Raw genomic sequence first — 24,209 nt, 5'->3', positions numbered from 1 at the left:
CTGACAAAAGGGCATTGTAATCCCCAGAATCAAACAATCTGAATGAAGTGATGTGACATAGGGTTCACACTCTCATCTCAGCTTCATTCAGAACACTGCTGACAAGCTGCGTTTTTGGTATTGCTGGGGGTTCTAGCAGTCGGACCCCCCCAGCGATAAGCAAATTATCTGCTATTGTATGTATAGGAGAATTTTTTTTTTTTTTTTGGGGGGGGGGTGGGGGGTGGAAATGTAACCCTTTAACTCCTAAAAACCGAAGTCTAATGACTTAAAGAAATAAAGGGGGCTTCTAGTCAAAAACCTGACTGTATAGTCTTCTATTAATTAGCAGTTACGCATATCATCTTTACTATCTTAGACTTCCTGGGGAACTTCAAAAGAAAGGGCTGGGATTTATGTAATTCCCCCGCATCAAAAAATGGGCATTCCAATGTGAGCCAATGGTGCCCAGGAGGGCTGTGGATTGGTTTGAGAGCTGCCTCCTAGGTGATGTCACAGCTCACCTCCTCCTCCCCCCTGTACAATGACTGATAACACCTCTATATACAGTAGATAACACAGGTTCCACCATTCACAATAGGTGATGTCACAGCTCACCTTCTCCCCCTTCTGTACAATCAACAGATTCCTAATATTTTGATACAAATGTGATTTGCATGCGACCGATTCCACCTCATTTGGGCATGTAGCAACCTCAGGATGCTAACTGATGAAGTTGTCTCCACAATTTTAAAGGGTTCTCTGGAAGACCACCAAATTCACTGAATATTCTTAGTGGAGCCTCCTGCTTAAAGGAGTTCTGCAAGATTATAAATTGGCTGCTTTCTTCTCAAGGCCCCCCCCCCCCCCCCCCCCCCCCCCCAAAAAAAAAGGCACCACTCTTGTCCACAGGTTGACCTTGGTTTTCCACCTAATCCCTATTCATTTCAATGAGGTTGAGCTGCAATACCAGGCACATCCCATGGACAAGTGAGGCGCTGTTTCTGGAAGGAAGTGGTTGTTTTTCTAAGCATTTTGTAAATGCTTCCTTAGGATTTGAGGAGTTGGATATCTTCAGGTCGTTCCTGAGCTGTTGGTTTGTCCTCTTGTTTTCCAGCTCAGACAATCTCACTCATCCGTAAACTGATCTTCAAGCATTCTGACAATCCTGACTCAGCTGGAAAGTCTCACCAGAGCCGTCTAATTGTTCGGCTCGTTGAGTACTGGCTAATTATTAAAGTATGTTTCCTGTAAGTCATGTGCACTGTACGCCCTCCGCTACGTCTGCTCTACGATATAACCAACCGGGCTGCTAAATGTGTCAGGAGACCCTACAGTGCTGCCCACTAAGTGCTCACATCACAAGTATGTACCAAAACATGACAGATGACACATGAAGCACATATCTGTCATCATTCCCCATTTTTCCCTATGCTGTCCCAAGAAATTGAGCATACCAAAACACCTCCAAAGACAGGGCTTTTTGGGGACTTGGCCCTTCTCGGGGTGACAAGCAGTCTGAGTTTTGTTAAGATCATTAGCTACACCAGTCCTCTTCCAATAAGGAGACATTTTAGCAGTTAATACTTCTCCTATATACAAGAATATATCGTAGTTATATTCTTGTACATAGGGAGCAGTATTATAGTAGATATATTCTTGTACATAGGGGGCAGTATTATAGTAGTTATATTCTTGTACATAGGAGGCAGTATTATAGTAGTTATATTCTTGTACATAGGCAGCAGTATTATAGTAGTTATATTCTTGTACATAGGAGGCAGTATTATCGTAGTTATATTCTTGTACATAGGGAGCAGTATTATAGTAGATATATTCTTATACATAGGAGCAGTATTATAGTAGATATATTCTTGTACATAGGAGGCGTATTATAGTAGATATATTCTTGTACATAGGAGGCAGTATTATAGTAGTTATATTCTTGTACATAGGGAGCAGTATTATAGTAGTTATATTCTTGTACATAGGAGGCAGTATTATAGTAGTTATATTCTTGTACATAGGGAGCAGTATTATAGTAGTTATATTCTTGTACATAGGAGGCAGTATTATAGTAGTTATATTCTTGTACATAGGAGCAGTATTATAGTAGTTATATTCTTGTACATAGGGAGCAGTATTATAGTAGTTATATTCTTGTACATAGGAGGCAGTATTATAGTAGTTATATTCTTGTACATAGGGAACAGTATTATAGTAGATATATTCTTGTACATAGGAGCAGTATTATAGTAGATATATTCTTGTACATAGGAGCAGTATTATAGTAGATATATTCTTGTACATAGGAGCAGTATTATAGTAGTTATATTCTTGTACATAGGAGCAGTATTATAGTAGTTATATTCTTGTACGTAGGGGCAGTATTATAGTAGTTATATTCTTGTACATAGGGGGCAGTATTATAGTAGTTATGTTCTTGTACATAGTGGGTAGTATTATAGTAGTTATATTCTTGTACATAGGAGCAGCATTATAGTAGTTATATTCTTGTACATAGGAGCAGTATTATAGTAATTATATTCTTGTACATAGGGTGCAGTATTATAGTAGTTATATTCTTGTACATAGGGGGCAGTATTATAGTAGTTATATTCTTGTACATAGGAGCAGTATTATAGTAGCTATATTCTTGTACATAGGGGGCAGTATTATAGTAGTTATATTCTTGTACATAGGAGCTCTATTATAGTAGTTATATTCTTGTACATAGGGGCAGTATTATAGTAGTTATAATCTTGTACATAGGAGCTCTATTATAGTAGTTATATTCTTGTACATAGGGAGCTGTATTATAGGAGTTATATTCTTGTACGTAGGGGGTGGTAGTATAGGAGTTGCTCTTTACCCTTGTACAAGAATATATGTGACATGCTTCTTATTCTGAGACCTGATGGAAGTTCACATTGAAGTAAAAGGAAAGTGTTATCGCAAAATATTTTGTTTTAATAGAAATGTCTTCCAGAGTGGTGACTTTCAGACTGTAAGATATTAATCTTCCCTTATCGTTGCTACTGTCCTAGTTCCATGCTGTGGTGCAACTTGTTCACCTGAATCATGTGTTGAAGTAGGAAACTTTACAAAATAAGTGCTGTACACTGTGATAACAACAAAACTGCTGTACAAGGAACTGAAGCTTTGAGCTCAGCTAAAGTCTAAACCAGAACATAATCTGCTTCCTCTTTCGGATCTTCTTTGTGGTCACTAGAACCAGTCTCTAAACTTTTTTTTTTTTGAGCAGAAGTAGGATCTGAAGATGAAAAAAAAACTTAAAAGAACCCCCCCCCCCCAAAAAAAAACAAACAAAACAAACCTATTTGCAATGCTCTTGTTCGTGGTCCTATATTGTACCCTTGATATTTTATGAAGGGTCTATGGACCTTGAGTGTGATGAATGCGGCTCTCGGCTGCATGGGAAGGTTTGCTATGACCCTAATAAGCTCCTCATTGTCGGTGCTGTCTATGTGTACAGGGGTCAGGTTTTTGGGCTCTTGGGGATTATCACATTTTGTTTTCTTGACAGAAGAGAATGGGCTTTTTTTTTTCGGTGGTCTCTAGTTTCCAGTGGTGTCCAATCTGTGGATGTTCTCCTGATGTCTTCTCCATCTGTGGACAATGAAGTCTCTTGTTTCCTGTGTGAACAGATCAGGTCATGACTGATAATTAAGAAGTCGAGCATCTTCTAGTGTCCTTGTGCCGACAATGTCTTTACAGTGTCCAGATTGTTTTTACTTTCACACCACGATCTGTTCTATAATCCACAAAACCTGTCTTGCTGTTTTTCATTATCTACTCGCCCCCCCCTCTCCTAAATTGACTTGTCCTAAAGTCTTGTGTGCATGAGATTCATAGCCTGGTAGAAAGCGAAGTGTATTGAGTCTACTGGACCTCTGATCTCAAGTTTTTGTTAGATGAAAAAAATTAAACTTTTATATTTAGTGGATATAAAAAGTATACACGCCCCTGTTTAAATGCCAGGTTTTTGTCATGTAAAAAAAAATCAGACTAAAGAATAATTTCAAAACTTTTTCCACCTTTTTCATGTCGCCCATCATCTGTTCAAATCCAGTGATTTGAAATCATTTTGAGTGGGGAAATAAAAACAACTCTGAAATAATGTGGTTGCAGAAGTGTTGGCACCCTCTTATAATTGGGGGATGTCCTTGTGTTCAGAATTAGAATTACTCATGTTACATAGTAGTCCGTGCACGGCCGCCATCATTTACAGGGATTCTAATTAACGCCATATAAAGTTTTGCTGTTTTAAGGATTTTTTTAGTTGCAGTTTACACCAAAATCCTTAGTCCATAAACAGCTGACAACACAGCAAAGGGATCTCTTTGTTTAAAGTTTAGTCAGGAGAAGGGTACAATTTTTTTTTTTTTTTCCAAAGCATTTGATATACTGTGGAGCTCATCAAAAAATGGCTTAAATTTGGCACAACAGTGACATTACCTAGAGCTGGGCGTCCCTCAAACTGATGAAAAGACAAGTAGAAAATTAGTCCGGAAGAGTGTCAATGTCAAGAGGCCTGCAGCAACATTCAAAGAGCTGCAAGAATTTCTGGTCAGTCCTGGTTGTGTACTTCATGTTACAACAATTTCCTGTGTTATTCATATGTCTGGCCTATGGGGTAGAGTGGCAAGATGGAAGTCTTTTCTTAGCCAGGTTTGGATGTTTTTCTGTGTAAGTTCTGCCAAAATCTACATCAAATCTGCCAAAATCATGTGAGAAAACGTGTTCTGTCGGAGACTAAGTTGGAATTTTTTTGGCCATAATTCCAAAAGTTGCTTGTCGCAAAGCCAACACTGCGGATTACCAAAGAACACCATCCCCACAGTGAGGTATTGTGGAGGCAGAATTTTGCTCTGGGACTATTTTTCAGCAGCTGTAACTGGGGTTTTAGTCAAGGTGGAGGGGATTTTTAACAGTTTTTTTAAATATCAGTCAAGTTTGCAACAAAACCTTCAGGCCTCTGCTGAAGATGAAGAGTAATTTTCACCTTTTTTGCACGACAACAACTAAGCTTGCCTCCAAATGAATGGCTTCACCAGAAGATGAATGTTTTGGAATGGCCAAACCAGAGCCAAGACCTGAATCCAAGTGACAATCTGTAGGTGACCTGAAGAGGGCGCTGTACACAGGAGATGGCCCTGAAATATGCCAGATGAGGAGAGGGCAAAAGTCTCCAAATCTAGATGTGCCATGCGGATTCTGACCCCAAAAGACTGAATGCTATCATATATTTAAAGGAAACTTCAACGAAGTATTAGTATGAGGTTGTGCAGACTTATGCAAACACATTGCTTTAGTATTTTTTTTTCTTTTTCCACCTAAAGAATATATAAAACAGACTGCTTAGATAGTAATACCTTACAAATGGTTTGATTGTTCCTGGCTCCACCTTGCACTGGAACAAGTACAATCAGTAGCTGTAGCAGGTGACCCCTTTGACCAGTGATTGGCTGCAGCGGTCACATGTCAAGGTTGCGTGAGCAGGAAGCACAGAAACTGGTGGGGACATAGAAAGCATCGGGTCGTGGGTTAGGGTTGTATTACTCCTCTGGTTATTTTAGAACGTTCTAATTGGTTTTCGAAAACTTGTTGACTGGACAACCCCTACAAAGACTTTAAATTCATGTGCTAAAACATGGAGTATCAATGACCGCGCTGCCTTAATGGCTTATAAAGCTGGTTCTGAATTCAATCCACAGGAGGGAACCTCATTTCCTACCCGGTCTACGATGGACACAGTTTTGGGCGCGGTGAGGAAATCCTCTTCACTTGCTCTGTCCCATCTAAGGAAACTCATCAGACAGGATGGGAGATGATCACAACAGCAACTTCTTGTACATTGCAGGGAAATCCTTATTCCCTTGAAGCCTTGGCTTGAGTTTCTGGTTGTACTCAATGCCAGTAAGCTGTGGGTAAAGCATTACCATTTCTTGCTCTGAATATTCAAAAACCAATAAAATTATGGACGAGTGTCGCAAGAGTAGCTCTCCTATTGCCTTAACTCTACACTGGCTAACGGGGATCCTACTTTTTGACTTCTATGTCTTTAATAGGGTGGAAACTACCCATTTTAAGAAACTCTCTCCTTCAGCAGCCGATGCATGTGCCTCCCGCCACCGACACTCAGTCAGTTGATTCAACAAAAGGCATGTAAGAAATGGTTAAACATCTGGAGGCGCTGACAGCTTTCTGACATGAAGATTAACACCGTAAAGCCGCTTGACGTGCTAGGTTATAGGGCATTAATAATGAAAGGTCAAACGCTGACCCTACACTGTAATGTCCTGACCCGCAGAAAATGAAGATGTTCTAGGAAGGCTGGCCTTTACCACTGCGCTTATTAGTTTTCAGCATTGAGAAAAAAAAAGCTATCATGGTGGCAAACAAATCACAAGTGATGCATGTAGTGACACAATAATACCGCCATACAGTGCATATCCAGATACAGCCCTATCCATCTGGCTTTGTGTTATACAGGTGTACATGGTAAATGCAGCAAATTTTTTCATATACCCACAGCCTCTGTCTTCATAAGTGGAAGGCACTTTCTTCCTCCATCCCCTTCCCCCTCCACTCATCAGATGTAGGCTTTATCTAATTTGCAGTTGTCTCTGAACTGGTGGGTTGGAGACGAGCTCCTATGATGTCTCTAATACATTGCGCTCACACACAAGGGATTCCTGTTTCTATGTAGCACGTTTTCAGAAACTGCAGCATCAGCACTGAGCAGTGTAACTGTGAATCCAGCTTTGGGATGAGAGAAAACGCTTACAAGAAAGCCACAACATGGAGGACCTTATACATCAGTACTGAGTGGTGTAACTGTGAATCTAGCTCTGGGATGAGATGCAACACTTACCAGAAAGCAGAAGCTTTGTGTAGTCTTGAACAAGAAGAATTTTTGGTTAGTCATTTCTGAGTAAATGATGAGTTGAGAAGTCCAGTGGCAGAAGAAGTGGCTCACATGACTTGTTATAATAAAAAGTTTCTTATATTTGTTTGTACCATAGGTTTATGGAAAGTTTGTTGAAAAGACAGCGAATCTCAACTTTATGGTTGACTTTTTTTGTGTATTCATCCACTTTTTTTTTTTTCTTTACAGATCGACCACTTTGGCTTTTATGAGGACAGCACATTTAGGCAGCGTTACCTTGTCTCCGATACCCATTGGAAGAAACCTGGTGGTCCCATCCTCTTCTACACCGGCAATGAAGGAGATATCACATTATTCAGTAATAATACGGTAGGTATAGCCGGACCTCTTACTGGTGTACATCACTGGTCCACCAGGCCATGCAAAAATATCCAACTCGTACCTGGTGGATGGATCGGACTATCAGATTTGTCACTTTTTTTTATACTTCCATTTTTGGCAACTCCTTATGGGATCTTCTACCTGTCGTAAGATCTCCGTCCACCAGGATACAAACATAAAGGGCAGTCTATATAAACCCAGCCTCCTGCTATACAGGGAGCTGCATTCTTTCACATTCACTTGAATGAGACAGGATTGCGCCTCAAGATGAGTGGGGGTCCCAAAAGTAGGACCCTCCTTGATCATAAAGTGATGGCATACCATCCTAATGATAAGCTATTAAAAAAATGGGAATACACCCTTTTAAATTCTAAAATTTTATCTGCTACCACTAGGGGAAGCTCACTACACATATAATGAGTTGAATTGGAGCTGTATCAATATCAATGCAGGGAGCTCCCCCTAGTGGTGTCTACGGGCGGAAGGAATTTAAGTATTTTTTCTCTATGGCTGTGTGACGGGTAGAAGGGAATTTTAAGCTTTATATCATCACTCTTTAAAAGAATTCTGTAATCTAAATTAAATAATGTTTGTAACCATTAACCCCTTCCCTATCGTGAATTAATTAATATTAATTATGTGCTGTCTGTATATTGCTCTAACTTCCTCTGTATACTTCTTTTGTAGGGATTTATGTGGGATGTAGCCGAGGAGCTTGGTGCTTTGTTGGTATTTGCAGAACATCGTTATTATGGAGAGTCCATGCCCTACGGCAACTTGTCCTACAGTGTAAGTATTTCTAGGCTCCTCTGACTCTTTGCGACCTGAGGTCGGGACCCAATCACCCTTTAAAACTCCTGCATCTTTTTTTTTTTCTTCCAGGATCCCAAATACCTGAATTATCTGACCTCAGAGCAGGCCCTCGCAGACTTTGCAATTCTTATCCGTTTTTTCAAGGAAAGCTCCGAAGCCAAAAATAGTGCAGTGATCGCCATCGGGGGCTCGTACGGGGGGATGCTGGCGGCCTGGCTGAGAATGAAGTATCCTCACGTTGTAGTGGGGTAGGGACATTGTGCTTCCTTTAATAGAGAAAATCCCTAATGTTTGACGTATGGAATAATTTTTTTCTTTTACTACCCTCAAATGGACCAAAAAGTCCATCTGGGCACTTTTCTACTTATATACCCATCAACCCCATGTAATTATTCTCCACATCCTTTAAAGGATATGGACCCCCTTCTTGAGCAATTTATTTATATTGTAATTGTATTTTGGGCTAAAAAGTTTTTTTTTGAAGAATGAGCCAACTGGGAATCTGTCAGTGAGCTCATCCTAATGGAAGAATTCGTAACTTTTTTCTACTGCACTCCTCTGTGCTGATTTATGACCACACATCCCATTAGCTGAATATGAAACTTTCATGTGATGGAAGAGAAGCTCAGAAAAAAAAGGCAAACAAAAGTTTTACAAACTGTTAGAACATACTTGCTGATGGTCTCTCGCTTAATTCATTCTGCAGCCTGCAATAGACATTGCAACACAGAGGAAGGCAAACTGTGCAATATTTTTTTTCATATACAATTGTAAAAAAATAATTTTTAGCCAGAAATGTATACATTTAAGTGAAGAAAAATAAAAAATGTTACCTAAGGTATTCATAAACTTTTGAAGAAGTGGCCATATAAGCAATATAACAGGAGAAGGGGAATTCCAACTTTGTGTAAATAAAATGTAATATTTTAATAGAGTTCTGCAACTTTCTACTCCCTGACAGCAAGCAGAGATCTTAAAGGGTTATTATTCCCACCTTCAAGCATCAGTATTTTTCGGATAGAGCTAGTAAAAAGAAGCCCTTTTACAATTTACTGTTTATTAAAATTGCCAGCCGTTCTTGAGATATTAACACTTTTTTTTTTTCCTTCTGTTTACAGCTTGTTGCCTAAGAGACCGACCACCGCTGCTTTCTGGATTGCAAGCATTGCGCTGAAGCTGGCTGAGATTAAGAGATAGCAGCGCGCTCCAGCGATCCCGATCAGCTTCAAAGCAGTGCTTACGAGCTCAATAGCAAAGAGCTTGTAAGCACTGAGCATGTTTTGCCATCTAGCAGAGGTGGTCGTTCTCCAAGGTAACGATCTGGAAACAAAAAAAGAAAACTGTTAATATCTCAAGAACGGCTGAAAATTTTATAAGACGGTAAATTGGAAAAGTTCTTGTTTTAAGAAGCTCTCTCTGACGATGTATCATTTATGAAGAAGGGGAAATAACCCTTTAAGGAATAGTCACTGATACATTGTAACAAACCATCAGGGCAGCAGTAGATTTGTGCTGCTGGTGTGTTTTGCTACAGTTGCATCCAGTCTGGACAATCCTCTGGGAGAAGAATTAGGTCTGTACTTGTTTAACAGGACAGGAGGATGGATGGGGCGTCTAGGAAGGAAGCGGAGCTGATGAAGATGTTTGTTCTGGGTGTGTACAGGAAAGGCTGCACTTTCAGGCGATAATTGCTGACTTCTTCTCCTTATTCCAGGGCTCTCGCTGCTTCTGCCCCCATCTGGCAATTTGAAGATTTGGTTCCCTGCAATCTGTATTATCAAATTGTCACCAACGACTTTAAAAAAAGTGGCCCGGGATGTGCGGAAAGTATCTCCAAGTCTTGGGCGGCCATAAATCGCATGTTTGGAAGTGGTGAGTGATCACATCGGATGAGGAGGTGTTGAAGTAATTTTTCTTAAAATTGGCCAACTCTCCTCCTGACATGTCTGCTATAGTGACTGCATTCATCATCATGACTAATTTTGTAGCACCTTTTATTCTACCGTCCCTCTGTCGTTCCTCCTGGAAATGCTATTATCCCCTTCTCAATATGGTGTTCTTACACACCCAGACACTTTTTTTTTTTTTTTTTTTTTTTTTTTAGCTCTTATAGGAAGGGAAAATATCGGCACTCAACACAAACACGGTAACCTGTCCACAGGGATGGTGCTCAGCACCAATAATGTAGACTGTCCAATAGTAATGTAGAATAAAAGAAATTGCGTCCCTCACCTGTGCAGAAATATTCAGAAGACTTTATTCCACGTAAATAAAAATTACAGCATGGTAGTGAACGCCATATTTCTATATACGGACAACAGCTGTTTCGCACCGAGTAGGTGCTTCTTCTTTGGCCCAAAGAACCAGTGACCAGACAGAAGCGCCTGCTCGGTGCGAAACGGCTGTTGAATTTTTATGTACTGGTGAGTGCTGCAATTATAACGCTGTAGGTGCAGTATTCTCTCACATGCCCACCCATTAACAAGACAAGGGGAATATCTAGTTGTACATTTTTTTTTTTTTTAATAGAAATTTCCATCAAGAATGACAATGGAAAAATACATTGCAGGATTTACTTACTAAAACCAACATGTCAAATTTGCTGTTAGTCCCTGTTAAAGAAAGTCAAGGAAAATCTAATTCTGATAAGCCTAGTTCAGAATATATAATGTGTTGCTCTGGAGTATAACTCTGGATCAGTAATGTACACAGTGACTCCAGAGCTGCACTCACTATTCTGCTGGTGCAGTCACTGTGTACATACATTACATTACTGATCCTGTACTGATCCTGAGTTACATCCTGTATTATACCCCAGAGCTGCACTCACTATTCTGCTGGCGCAGTCACTGTGTACATACATTACAGTACTGATCCTGAGTTACATTCTGTATTATACTCCAGAGCTGCACTCACTATTCTGCTGGTGCAGTCAATGTGTACATACATTACATTACTGATCCTGTACTGATCCTGAGTTACATCCTGTATTATACTCCAGAGCTGCACTCACTATTCTGCTGGTGCAGTCACTGTGTACATACATTACATTACTGATCCTGTACTGATCCGGAGTTACATCCTGTATTATACTCCAGAGCGGCACTCACTATTCTGCTGGTACAGTCACTGTGTACATGCATTACATTACTGATCCGGAGTTACATCCTGTACTATACCCCAGAGCAGCACTCACTATTCTGCTGGTGGAGTCACTGTGTACATACATTACTGATCCTATGTACACAGTGACTGCACAAGCAGAATAGTGAGTGCAGCTCTGGAGTATAATACAAGATGTAACTCGGGATCAGTACAGAATCAGTAATGTAATGTATGTACACAGTGATTCCACCAGCAGAATAGTGAGTGCAGCTCTGTGGTATAATACAGGAGGTAACTCTGGATCAGTAATGTATGTACACAGTGACTGTACCAGCAGAATAGTGAGTGCAGCTCTGGAGTATAATACAGGATGTAACTCGGGATCCGTACAGGATCAGTAATGTAATGTATGTACACAGTGACAGCACCAGCAGAATAGTGAGTGCAGCTCTGGAGTATAATACAGGATGTAACTCAGGATCAGTAATGTAATGTATATACACAGTGACTGCACCAGCAGAATAGTGAGTGCTGCTCTGGAGTATAATACAGGCAGTACGTCAGGATCAGTACAGGATCAGTAATGTAATGTAATGTATGTACACAGTGACTGCACCAGCAGAGTGCTGCTCTGGAGTGTAATACAGGAAAAGTAATGTGTGTAAATTGTAACCATTTCCCTCCTGTGTATTAGATGAAGGCATCCGATGGTTATCTGGCGCGTTTCACTTGTGCTCTCCTCTTAAGTGCCAGGATGAAGTAGCAGCCTTTAAAAACTGGTTAAGTGAGACCTGGGTAAACCTGGCAATGGTGGACTATCCGTACCCGGCCAACTTCCTGGAGCCCCTGCCGGCCTGGCCGATCAAGGTGACACTGACCGCTCTTGTTAGAGTGAAGTGATGAATACCTTTAGGATCAGCCATCAATGATTTAGCACAACCTTCAGGGCCCCATCAATCCTATATTTACCAAGTGTCCACTGGGTGTCTGTTCAGTAGGCGGATGTTCTGCAATCTTGGCAGTGTCCCCTTCCATCTAAGGTTTTATTGACCTCGGATGCCTCCTGTGTTCTACTGCTCTACAACATGAGCTGTCAATCAAGCCTAGATGTGAGGGATTACTGCCACGGTTGCAGGCCACTTACCCGCTGGTAACTTGCACAAGGCACAAAATTGTGCAGCTTCCCTTCTCCATTGCTGGGATGTTGTTGCCGAACACATGAAAAATGTCCAAAAAGCAACTACTATATTATCCTAGATTTAACTTCTGGGCATGCTGGGAGTTGTAGTTTTGCAACATCTGGCGATCCACCGGTTAGAGATCACTAGTTTATAGTATTGCTGTCTTGGAATCCTACAGGCTTATATATTAGAATTGAATTCTTTCCAGATCCTGAATATAAAATTGTATTTTTGGTGACTGTTCGCTGACCATAACGTGCACTCTGTATATTTTTTTTTTACGTAGGAGGTCTGCAAATATTTGAAGAATCCAAACCTAGATGACAAAACACTGCTGCAGAACCTCTTCCAGGCAATTAATGTATATTATAATTACACCGGAAACACCCCGTGCCTCAACACCTCCCAGACAGCGGTCGGGAGCCTGGATGACCTCGGGTGGAGTTATCAGGTAATGTCTAGAATGATTGACATAATTTACAGGTGTTGTTGGATCTCAATCAGGATCCTCCTCTATCAGCCAGAGCACAGAAAACATGGGGTATGGGAGGAAGACCCAACATGTCCATGCATGGCACAAAAAGAATATTAATTTACTGTGAACAGTGTAATTCCTGATTCCTCCTGTTGGCGCGCTGCAGGAGAACTGCACACTTTTTGCTAGGTTTCCCTGCAGATCACAGCTGGTCCCTGGTCATATGTATCAGGAAAATACTTTTCTGATGGCTGTAAAATTGTATTTGGAGCACTTTGTCCTCTTTTTAATTAGGTAAGAAGTGCTGGGGATCTGAGATCCGACCATCACATCGACATATGATCTTCTGGCACGTTGCCGCTTATCTACTTTGGCAAAGGGTTAATCGGGCCAATTAACATTCCATCGTCCATAGTCGTAGCCTGAGATTTATTCTCTGTGGTCAGATGATGGGGGTTAGAGTAAGACCTACATGACTGCAAGCAATGAGACAGGAACCCTCATGTCTCTGGTGAACACGTCGGAGAATTCCAGGAGGGGACATCTCCATGCTGGTGGACTCCAAATAAAAGGTTGTATACAGGTGGAGTGGACAAGGCTGTGTGAGGATGGAGAGCGGGCGGTCGGCGCTCAGGAGGGCTGGTGGTTACTAATACTAGTCCTCAAAGACTAATATATGTTCCTGTATACAGATGGGGATGAGATCCACACTCTCATTCGAATTTTATAAGCTTTAGTTTTATTATGAGCCACTAACTTTTATAGTAAGATTCCCTATAATTCACAAAAATCTAGGATTTTCTAGATGGTTAAATTCCAAAGCAGAAAATCATGTGTTGCCGGTAATTTATATAAAACCATAGTTAACTTTTTTTTTTTTTTTTTTTTTTTTTTTATGATGCATAAGGAAAAACAATAGAGCAAGTCCTCAGAGGTGCCCGGTGCTATATGATGCCAAATTATGGGATTTTTCAAGTTCTCAGTATCTCAAAATGATAATTCTAATGAAGTAGTAGTGGTAATTGTGGTGGTTGTTGTAATGACATTGGTACTTAACATTGGTGGTTGTAGTAGAATTTGTAGTACTAATCGTTGGTGGAAGTGGCAGTAGTTGTACTTAATGGCATCAGCAGAAGTACTGATGCGATCGTTGGTGGTAGTAGACGTTTGTGACATATGCACACCATCTGAACCAACAGTCTCTATCCATCTGAACAACAGTCCTTCTGAGGACTAATCCAGCTGCATATAATCAATGCTATGCGTGCAGTGTATGATACAGCTCAAGAGGGTCCATTGAACGTCCTGTCTGCTGCTGCTGTAATAATTGCAGATATTTGTAGACATAGCCCCAGATATCAGGGCCAAGGCAAATTTTTTTTTTTTTATCTTAATCCTGGTTATTTGCTTAAAAAGCAATCCAGAGTACACAGTTTTTCTGCTCCATTTGCTTGTTAGCACAGCAGAATAAAGCCAGATCTGTTCCATATTTCAGCGATAAAAATCCAGAAATTTAAACTGAACGTGGAAAATATTGGCCTCCTTTTCCATTCTGTTGCAGTGTGTCGGTCAAGCTATTTACCCTAGGTGTCTGTGAACGATAGTATTAGCAAATTACAGGCCTGCTATTTAAAATCGTGCTTCTGTCAGACATATCACTTATAACTGCATTCCAAAATCAGCCATTTCTTGTGAACGTGGAAAATATTGTCCTCCATTAAAAATGGCCAAGGCACTTGGCAAGGGACGGGGAACTGGACGTGATGGTAATGGTGCATGCAGAGGCCAAGGACAAGGCCGTGGGCAAGCTGAAATTGTGCCACACCAAACACCCACATCTTGTTGCCCGACCTTCCTGTCCTAATTACTAGGGGACTTCAGAACACCACTATTGAACACACAGCAGTGTCAAGAGGTTATTGGTTGGATAGCAGATAATGCTTCCAGTCACTTAGCCACCACCACCACCACCACCACCACCCTGTCTTCCACACGGTCAAGTCTCTGTAGCCGTGAGTCTGGACCGCACCTCACCCTGATCCTCCTTCCTCCAACCATGCCAAGTGCCCAGAGACAACTGATCCCACACTTGGACACTCAGAAGAGCTGTTCACTTTTCCATGTGTAGATTCGGGCCTCTCGCCGGCCAGCTTCAAGCGAGTCAAGAGAACGCATGTAGCGATGCCCAAATATTGGAGCAGCCACAGTCACATGAAGGCGACGGTGGGAAAGTGCAATTACTGTCGCAAGAGGATGACGAACGACGACTGACGATACTCGATTGCCAGAAAGTCAGGAGGAAGACTAGGTGGTGGATGATATAGCAACTGACCCAACCAGGCAGGGGGACATACAGAGTGAGGACAGCAGCACACAGGGGAGGGAAGCGTAGCACCACAACAGGCAGGAAGAAGCAGTGTGGTGGCCTCAGACACAAGGTGGGAAAGCGTTCCTCATAATGCCAACAAGGCAGTTGCCAGTAAAACGGTTAGGTCTTCCCGAGTATGGTTGTTTTTTTAAAGACTCTGCAGATAACCCAAATAGGCCATTTGCACCACCTGCCAGGCCAGCATCAGCAGGGGTATCAAAACTACCAGCCTGACCACCACCAGTGCATGATCAGGCACATGGCAGCAAAGCACCTGACTAAATGGGCCGAACCCCAGGGTCCAGCAACAGTGTCTGCTGATGACACCACGGCTTCTTCCGCTGCTGTGCGTGCATGCCAATCCCGTGTCCATGGCGCATGCGAACATGCCTCCTACCCTGCACCTGTCATTGCACACTCTCAACTAGCACTATCAGCAAGCATGTCCACATCCTTGTCCCAGCGCAGCGTTCAGTTTTCCCTACCCCAGTTCTTGGAATGCAAGTGCAGATGCGCAGCCAATGTCCCACAGGCCACACTACTAAATTCACACAGCTGCCACTATTTCTCCCAGTGTGCCGTCCCCGCATTACACGAGCACATGTCCCACAACATTAGACGTGACCTCAACAACACAGTTACTGGGAAAGTCCACCTAACCACGAACACGTGGACAAGTGCTTGTGAGCAGGGACGGTACATCTCACTGACTGCACACTGGGGTAATATAGTGGAAGCCGGGACCCAGTCGGACCTTGGGACGGGACACATCCTCCCAACGCCGAGGATTGTGGGCCCTAGGTCAATCAAGGTTGCCCCCACATTCTACAGCTCCTGCACCTCCTCCTCCTTCATCTCCTCAATGACAACATCAGTCGCATGCTGGAAGCACTGCAGCACTTCCTCGGCCAAGCGGCAACAGGCTGTGCTGAAGCTAATATGCTTAGGTGACAAACCGCACAACCCTGAAGTGTTGTAGACAGCTCTGAAAGAGCAAGCAGATCTGTGGCGGACACCGCTGAACCTACAGCCAGGCATGGCCATGTGTGACAATGGCCGGAACCTGGTGGCGGCTCTGAGGCGAGGCGAGCTCACACACGTACCATACCTTGCCCATGTGCTTAACCTCGTGGTTCAGTGGTTTCTCAAAACCTACCTGGATATGCTTGTCAAAATACGCCGCGGATCTGTCGGATCTGCTTATCACAGTATTCCGCCTGTGTGCCCATTTTAGAAAGTCTGCTACAACTTCCGGTGCCCTTGCCGTGCTTCAGTAGCGTTTGCAGCTTCCAGTTCACCGACTGGTGTGTGATGTCCCCACGCGTTGGAACTCTACATTGCAGATATTGGGAAGGATTTGTGAGCAGAAGAGAGCATCAACAAGGCCATCGGTATTCAGGTTAGACTCCACACATAAAACCTCAGGAGTGGACATGGATGTCAGACATCTGTACCATACTCCAAAACTTTGAGGACTCCACCAAGATGGTGAGCGGCGATGACGCCATAATTAGCGTCACCATCCCACTTCTGTCTTCTGAAACACTCTCTGCTCACAATTAAAGAGTATGCATTGCAGATGGAGCACGATGAGATGGAGCAAGGAACCATACAGGGTGATTCCACACAGCCCAGCCTCATCTCATCCCAACGTGGATTGGGTGACAATGAGGAGGAGGAGGAAGAACAGGAGCTATTTTCCAGCGCTATAGACGGTACTACCTGCACAACTGTCATACTGAACCATCTGTTAAGCGTGGATGGCCTGCGGACAGGAGGAGGAGAGCATGGTCAGTCGTCCTCTTGGTGAGGACACAGAAGTCTTGCCTCTGCAGTCTGGCACACATGGCTGAGTTTATTACGCTGCCTTTCCCATGACCCTTGCTTTGTCCAAATTTTGGGTGACAGTCATTACTGTTTGACACTTCTAGACCCACTCCACAAGGAGAACTTTGTCTCTTATTCCCTTGCATGACAGGCCTAATAAAATGGTTCAGTACCAGAAGGCCTTTGTTGTGGAATTATTTAAAAAATTCCCATCTGGAAACATTGGCGGCAGAGGGCACAGTTCGTTGGACAACCAAGGAGTACAGGCGAGAGAGACACATGCAATCCAGCAGAGGCAGGGGAATACTGTCAAAGTTCTGGGACAGTTTTCTCAGACCCTTCCATCGCACAGGCCCTGAGGCACGGGGTATTCTCCCAAGGAATGAAAAGCTTCGGAAGATGGTGAGGGAGTACCTTGCCGACCATAGCAGTGTCCTCCGTGATTCCTCTGTGCCTTATAATTATTGAGTATCCAAGCTGGATACATGGCATGAACTAGCTCTCTATGCCTTGGAGGTCCTGGCCTGCCCTGCCGCCAGTGTTTTGTCAGAGCGGGTTTTTGGTGCCGCCGGTGGAATTATAACAGATGAGCGCATCCGCCTGTCAACAGAAAATGCTGACAGGCTGACTCTTATAAAAATGAACAAGGGCTGGATTGGGCCAGACATCTCAACATCACCGAATGATGGCAGCGTAACAAACTGAAATAGTCTTTTTTTTTTTTTGGGAGGTTTAACTCTATTCCAATGCATCTGTCTTCACACCCAGACATGGGTATAAGCTTTCTGATTTTGTCTATTTGCTCTTGTTCTCCTCCTTCTCCGCATCCTCAACCTCCACCACCATATCACCACCATATGTACCATATCGACATATCTACGTCTCTTGCAAGGGGTTTTGGAGTGTCTCCAAATTTTTGGCAGCCGTTGCTTCACTGCATAGGAAAACAGTATGGGAGACCCACTTCCTAATAATGGGAACATTGTTTTCAGGAGGCCCTCCGACCTCTACGTCTCTTGCAAGGGGCATTGGAGTGCCTCCAAATTTGAGTCACTGCATAGGCAAACAGTATGGGAGACCCTCTCCTTTCTAATGGGAATATGTTGTTACTGAGGCCCACCTCTGTGTCTTTAAATTGTTCGTGGGGTTTTTCCTAAATTTTGGCAGCTGTTGGACTCACTGCATACCCTATAACTGTATAGCAGACATTCTCCTTTCTAATGGGAACATGCCGTTACTGTGGCCCTGCTCTGAATCTTTAAGTTGTTAGTGGGGTTTTTCCCGAATTTGGTCAGCCCTTGCAGTCACAGCATGGGCATTACCACTATAGGAGACCCGCTCCTTTATAATGGGAACATTTTGTTTACTGTATTGGGTTGTGTCCAAATTTTTGGCAGCCCTTGCAGTCTCTGCATACACAATAACAGTATAGGAAACCCACTCTTAAATAATGGGAACAACAAAGCATAGCCGACTGCCGGTCCTTTAAGAATAGTAAGGGCCGCCTGATGCCCTATAAAAATGAGCTTTGTGACTTTCAGAGTCCCTCCTTCAAAATTAAACAGGATGTGTCTGTGTGACACACCACATGGCCAGATAAGGTTGTAAAATGTTAAAATGACATTTCCCGTTGAAGCAATGCAAAAGTGCAAAAACTTATCAAAAACGCTACATGTGAACATAACCCAAGGTGTGGAGGAGCATTTTTGTTTTTGTATATTTTGCCTTCTATACAAGTCATTACCCTGGAAAGGATGTTCCTTAACATATTTCCCAGGAAAATCCATTTTCGTTTTGTTTTTGTATGTTTTATTGTGAGTCCGTAAAAGTGACTTAATACATCAGGGGTCTTCCCCATGCTGTTCCTATCGATTTGGACAATTTTTAGGCAGGCCCTCTGCAGACCGCTGGGGAGAGCCGCTGGAAAAATGCTCGAGTTTCCCATAGACTTACATTGGGCTCGTTACTCAGACCGAGCACCCGAGCATTCCAATTTGCTTGACTCGAGCAACGAGCACCCGAGCATTTTAGTACTCGCCCATCACTAATTCGGATCTGCAATGTTGGTACTAATACTACAATCTTCTTTGTTGATGATGGTGGAAGCATTGACAGTGGTAGAAGTAATGTCCTACTTGGTCGTATTTCCCATCACTTTTTTTTTTTCCAGATGTCTACATAACTGTTTTACTGATCATACAGAACAATGTTTAAGTCCCCCACACCCAACTGGCATAAAAGAACAACATGAGTGTGAACCCCCAATGGTACGCCCTGTTCTCCTTGGGGCACACACACCACTGGCTGAGGACCTAGGGTGTAGAAAGTCCTACAGTTATAGGGCACTGTATGGGAACTTTTGATGGGAATTACTGTTCGTTCATGTATTTGACCTGTTCGTCTCCCTGCCTTGTTTTCCAGGCTTGCACAGAAATGGTGATGCCGTTCTGCTCTGACGGGGTCACTGACATGTTTGAGCCTCAGACGTGGAATTTCGAGGCTTTTTCTGAGGAGTGTTATAAGCAGTGGGGTATCAAGCCTCGCCCCGAATGGATCACATCCATGTACGGCGGAAAGAACATCAGTGCCGCCAGCAACATCATTTTCAGGTGTGTTGGGTTCTCTGTCATGTCCATCGATAGAATGGGAGACTACGGGATTAGAAGGTCGAGCAGTCTATTTTCAGTAGGGCAAAATCTATTACGAGAGGTAGCACTATTATCCCAACCCTGGGGGGAAGGCACGCGGCTCACTGAGGTATGTTCTTCATAGAGCACAATGATGGCCACTTTCTTTGGCCTGGGGTTGTCCAGATCAGCTCCCAAAAGGCACAAAGGCCACAGCACATTAGCGGCCATAGACTTTTGGTTGAGACCTCCACTGATGAAATCAGTTGGTAACGTGTCAATCTCCTTGCACTGGGCTTTAGGATCCCAAAAGAAGACCATCCATAAACTAGGACCAGGTAACTAGTATCACCACAGTTAGGAATTCCCATAGTGATCCTGTGTTCATCAGAGCAGAACATACTAGTGGGCCGACCCCATCTTGCCTCGCAGTGTGTGGTAGTGTAGTGGCTAATGAGAATATCCTTGATGGTCAAGGATAATGAATAATATAATGGGAAGGTCCCTAGTGGTCTGTGCTAGTGTTGGGGTCAGAATAAAGATCCTTAAATGGTCAAGAGTGGTGAACTGATTAATAGGAAGATCCCTGGAGGTCTGCAGTAGTGAAGGTGGTAATGAGGAACATCTCTGATCTCTGGTAGTGTAGGAACTAATGAGATGATTCCCAATGGTCAAGGATATTTATATAATGAGAAGATCTATGGTTGTCTGGAGTGGTGCAGGCGGTAGTGAGGACGTCGTTGTCGGTCTGCAGTAGAGTAGAAACTAATGAGAAGATCCCTAATGGTGAAGGATACTGAAATGATTAATGGAAAGGTGGTGGCCTGCAGTTATGTTGGCGTGGGAATATAGAAAATCCCTGCTGAAAGGGTTAGCATCAATAGTCTCAGAACTAATGATGCCATTTTTTAACACTTGACGATAGTACAAAAGGCCGTGGTGGTCTGTGGTAGTGTAGGAGCTAATGAGAAGATTCCCAATGGTTAAGGACAATGCATTATATAATGAGATCCCTGGTGGTCTAGGGTAGTGAAGGTGGTAATGGAAGCTTTCAATGCAAACCACAAATGATGCACCACTTGCCACTTTCACTATGCTAGACCACCAGAGATATATGCTCTGTTATGTTATCAAGGATCCTCTCACAAGCCCCAACATTTTTTCAGACCACCAAAGATGTGCCCATTTTCATCTTCTCTACTCTTGACCACCAGGAATATATGGTCTGTTACACTGCCTAACTATATCCTGCCATATTCAACAGATGAAAGCTTTTAATGCAACCCACTAATATGCACATTAGTTGGATCTTGCAGGAGATATATACAGCATAAGTCCATATATCCCTGGTGGTCTAGGGTAGTGAAGGTGGTAATGGGCGCATCATTGGTGGTCTGCAATAATGTTGCGGCTAGTGAGGATCCATGATGACCAAGGATAGTGTAATAGGAAGATCCCTGGTGGTCTGTAGTAATGAGAGAATACCTAAATGGTTTGCACTTAAAAAAAAAAAAAGAGCTAGTAATGGCCGTTTCAGAGCAAAACACTTCACTGCTGTTGACGATCAGGGATGTTCCCATTAAATCCTTGACCAGAAGAGATGTTCCTCTACGCCACACTTGCTTGATCATCAGGGATGTTCCTTTTAAACCCTTCACCACCAGGGATAGTTGACCCTTGTTTATGGCTCCTAGATGTCCCTTAGGTACAATTTCTATAATCCATGTAGACTTTTCATTATTTCCAGAAATTCTGCAAAAATTAGAATAAATTATTGAATATAAATTTTCTAAAGTGGCCACAAGCTTTAAAAGTTTTATAATTGTTTTTCTTTTCTTCCAGCAATGGTGATCTGGACCCGTGGTCAGCGGGAGGCGTCAAGCAGAGCCTCAGTGACTCCCTGGTCGCCATCCTCATCACAGACGGGGCTCATCACTTGGACCTGCGCTCCAATAACGCTTTTGACCCCAAGTCTGTGATTCAGGCTCGGGCGTTGGAGGTGGCCTATATGAAGAAGTGGATAAAAGAGCACAGTCAGCAAGAAAACGGAATCTAATGGGTCTGTACCTCCTGTGGACCACCACTGAAACTTCTCAGGACCTGGATGGTAGAACTGTCCTTGACACCTGCTTATATTTCCTGCATCTGTTGGACGTGGTAGGAAATGTATACAGCATAACGAGCGCATTTCCAGAAGGCAATAACCTTGAACCTGAAGGGCATCTTGGCACTTTTACCCTTTCCTTAAAATTAATACATTCCATGTACAGAACAGGAAGTTGATCCAATATGGGGTCATTTGGCTTTTGGTGACTTTCTCAGTTCCAACTTTGGACGTCCTTGACCAGCTGTAGAACACTCCACCTTCTCAACTCCAGCACCACCACCAATCCGGACCCTCACTGTGTCCAATAGTGTTTGACACCGCGAGTTCTGTAGTCTGAAGAGCATCTATCTCCAGTATGGCTTCTTGGAGATGCCTTGCTTGCAGATGACGACTGCTGACCACTCCTCCATCACACATACGAAGTACCACTTCCCAATATTACCACTGTTCACCCATACTGATCAAACTGTGTTGTATTTCTTTAAAGGAGTTCTCTACCTAAATCTAACTGAATATCTGATTAATATCTTTGGCTGAGATGATGGATACATTGCCTACAAGAACATCAACCAGCACCTCCATAAAAACTAGTCTCATTCTTCACCTGCAGACTATATTGGTGTTGACTTGGATTGGGCACAGATTCTTGGCTCTATCAAACTTACTTTTCTGTCTTTCTGCTATAGTAATCAGATTTGCGTAAAAATCCATTTGAGGTGGAGAACTCCTTTTTAATAGAAGAACTAGACGATGTCTGTTACGAAATGAGGCCTTCATGTTGATATTTACCCAGCGTGCCATACACTCCTTGACTGTGGATGATTGGGTAAATCAAGAGTGAAAACATATTGGTGGAAATTTATAGAAATTGCACAATTTTTGACTCCTGGTTTAAAAAAAAAAAAAAAAATTACTGATGTCCAGATACACATGTCCTCTTCTTTTTTTCATTTTATGATCAATTTTCACTTTGCGTTGTGGTTTAATTTTTCTTAGTGTGCCAAATTTATAAACTGTTTCCAATGTCAAAAGCTTGTCGGCAGAGCCTACGCCAACTCATACCTTGGTAGGATGGTTTTACCAAGGGTAGGATTTAAATCTAAAAAAAAAAATAAAATTTGACTCAAAACATAATCCTCGACAGATGGTGCAATTTCTGTAAAGTGGCCATGTATAATTATGAATTTGTTTTGCTTGCTAGCTTTTTGTGTGAGATTACCAGGAATGGAAGGCGCACCATGTCTAAAATCTCTCCTGTAACGTTCTATCTCTGTGATTGGGGACTGGATCCTTTGTGCTGTTTTTTTCTAATTTTTGAATTTGAGATTTACATGATTGTGTTTGATACTGCAAAGCAATAAATCTGAAATTCACTTTGTTACTGATTTTATGCTTTTATCAGTTTATTATTTTGTTCCCTCGTCTCACGCCAAAGCGATCTTATGTTCGGATACTTGGCTAAACTGGGTTTTGCTTATAGGTGATATCTTGGAGACAAACACAGATCCATATTTAAAAAAAAAAAAGTAACCTATTGCTTACCTAATGTGAACTTTTTGGGTAAAAAGTGTGTAATTTTTGGGTGCTTTTGGAGGCACTGTATTTTATGCAACTGGACGGGGTAATTATCATACTTGGTGATGTACCCTGGTTATGGTTATTTGTATGGTATGACTGTGCACACGTTCCACATAAGGTCGGCATGCAATGGTTGTGCTCACGTCCTGGGAGCTTTTTGCGTCTATATGGACAGATAGCCGTTAGTGATGAGTGAGCACTAAAATGCTCGGGTGCTCGTTGCTCGGGTCGAGCACATTGGTATACTCGGGTGCTCGGTCCGAGTAACGAACCCAATGTAAGTCTATGGGAAGCCCGAGCATTTTTCAGGCGGCTCCCCCCGGCAGTCTGCAGAGGGCCTAAAAATTGCCCAAATCGATGGGAACAGTGCTCAAATGACATGGAAACAGCATGGGGAAGACCCCTGGAAGAATTTCTGACTCCCAGACCACTGCTGTCAACAATGTTGTCAGAGGTATTACGCCACTTTTACGGACTCACAAAACATACAAAAACAAAACCAAAATGGATTTTCCTGGGAAATATGTTAAAGAACATCCTTTCCAGGGTAATGACTTGTATATAAGGCAAAATAAATAACCAAAAACAAAAATGCTCCTCCACACCTTGGGCTATGTTCACACGTAGCGTTTTTGATGAGTTTTTGCATTGCTTTCAACCATGACAAATGCATTCACCAGGAAATGTAATTTTAACATTTTACTACCTTATCTGGCCATGTGATGTGACACATCAGACACATCTTGTTTCATTTATGAAGGAGGGACTCTGAAAGTCACAAAGCCTATTTTTATAGGGCATCAGGCGGCCCTTACTATGGTTAGAGAGCCATCAGCCGGCTATGCTTTGTTGTTC

The 24,209-nt window shown here is 42.6% G+C and overlaps 1 protein-coding gene across 1 annotated transcript in view; it reads left to right on the top strand.

Annotated features, from left to right (window-relative positions):
* The window catches only part of PRCP (prolylcarboxypeptidase), a 42,619-nt gene extending 19,458 nt beyond the window's left edge, over positions 1–23,161 (top strand). The window contains exons 2-9 of the mRNA XM_073661703.1: positions 7,121–7,261; positions 7,961–8,062; positions 8,156–8,334; positions 9,801–9,958; positions 11,886–12,058; positions 12,659–12,823; positions 19,464–19,651; positions 21,512–23,161. Of these exons, the coding sequence (XP_073517804.1) occupies positions 7,121–7,261; positions 7,961–8,062; positions 8,156–8,334; positions 9,801–9,958; positions 11,886–12,058; positions 12,659–12,823; positions 19,464–19,651; positions 21,512–21,725 (1,320 nt within the window). The 3' untranslated portion in view covers positions 21,726–23,161. The remainder of the gene's footprint in view (positions 1–7,120; positions 7,262–7,960; positions 8,063–8,155; positions 8,335–9,800; positions 9,959–11,885; positions 12,059–12,658; positions 12,824–19,463; positions 19,652–21,511) is intronic.
* Positions 23,162–24,209: the final 1,048 nt, after the last annotated feature.

This window comes from Phyllobates terribilis, unplaced genomic scaffold, assembly GCF_046119375.1.
Source record: "Phyllobates terribilis strain yellow unplaced genomic scaffold, ASM4611937v1 Scaffold_2__4_contigs__length_985480577, whole genome shotgun sequence".
NCBI classification, from domain to species: Eukaryota; Metazoa; Chordata; class Amphibia; order Anura; family Dendrobatidae; genus Phyllobates; species Phyllobates terribilis.
This window is presented reverse-complemented; position numbering and strand designations above follow the sequence as displayed.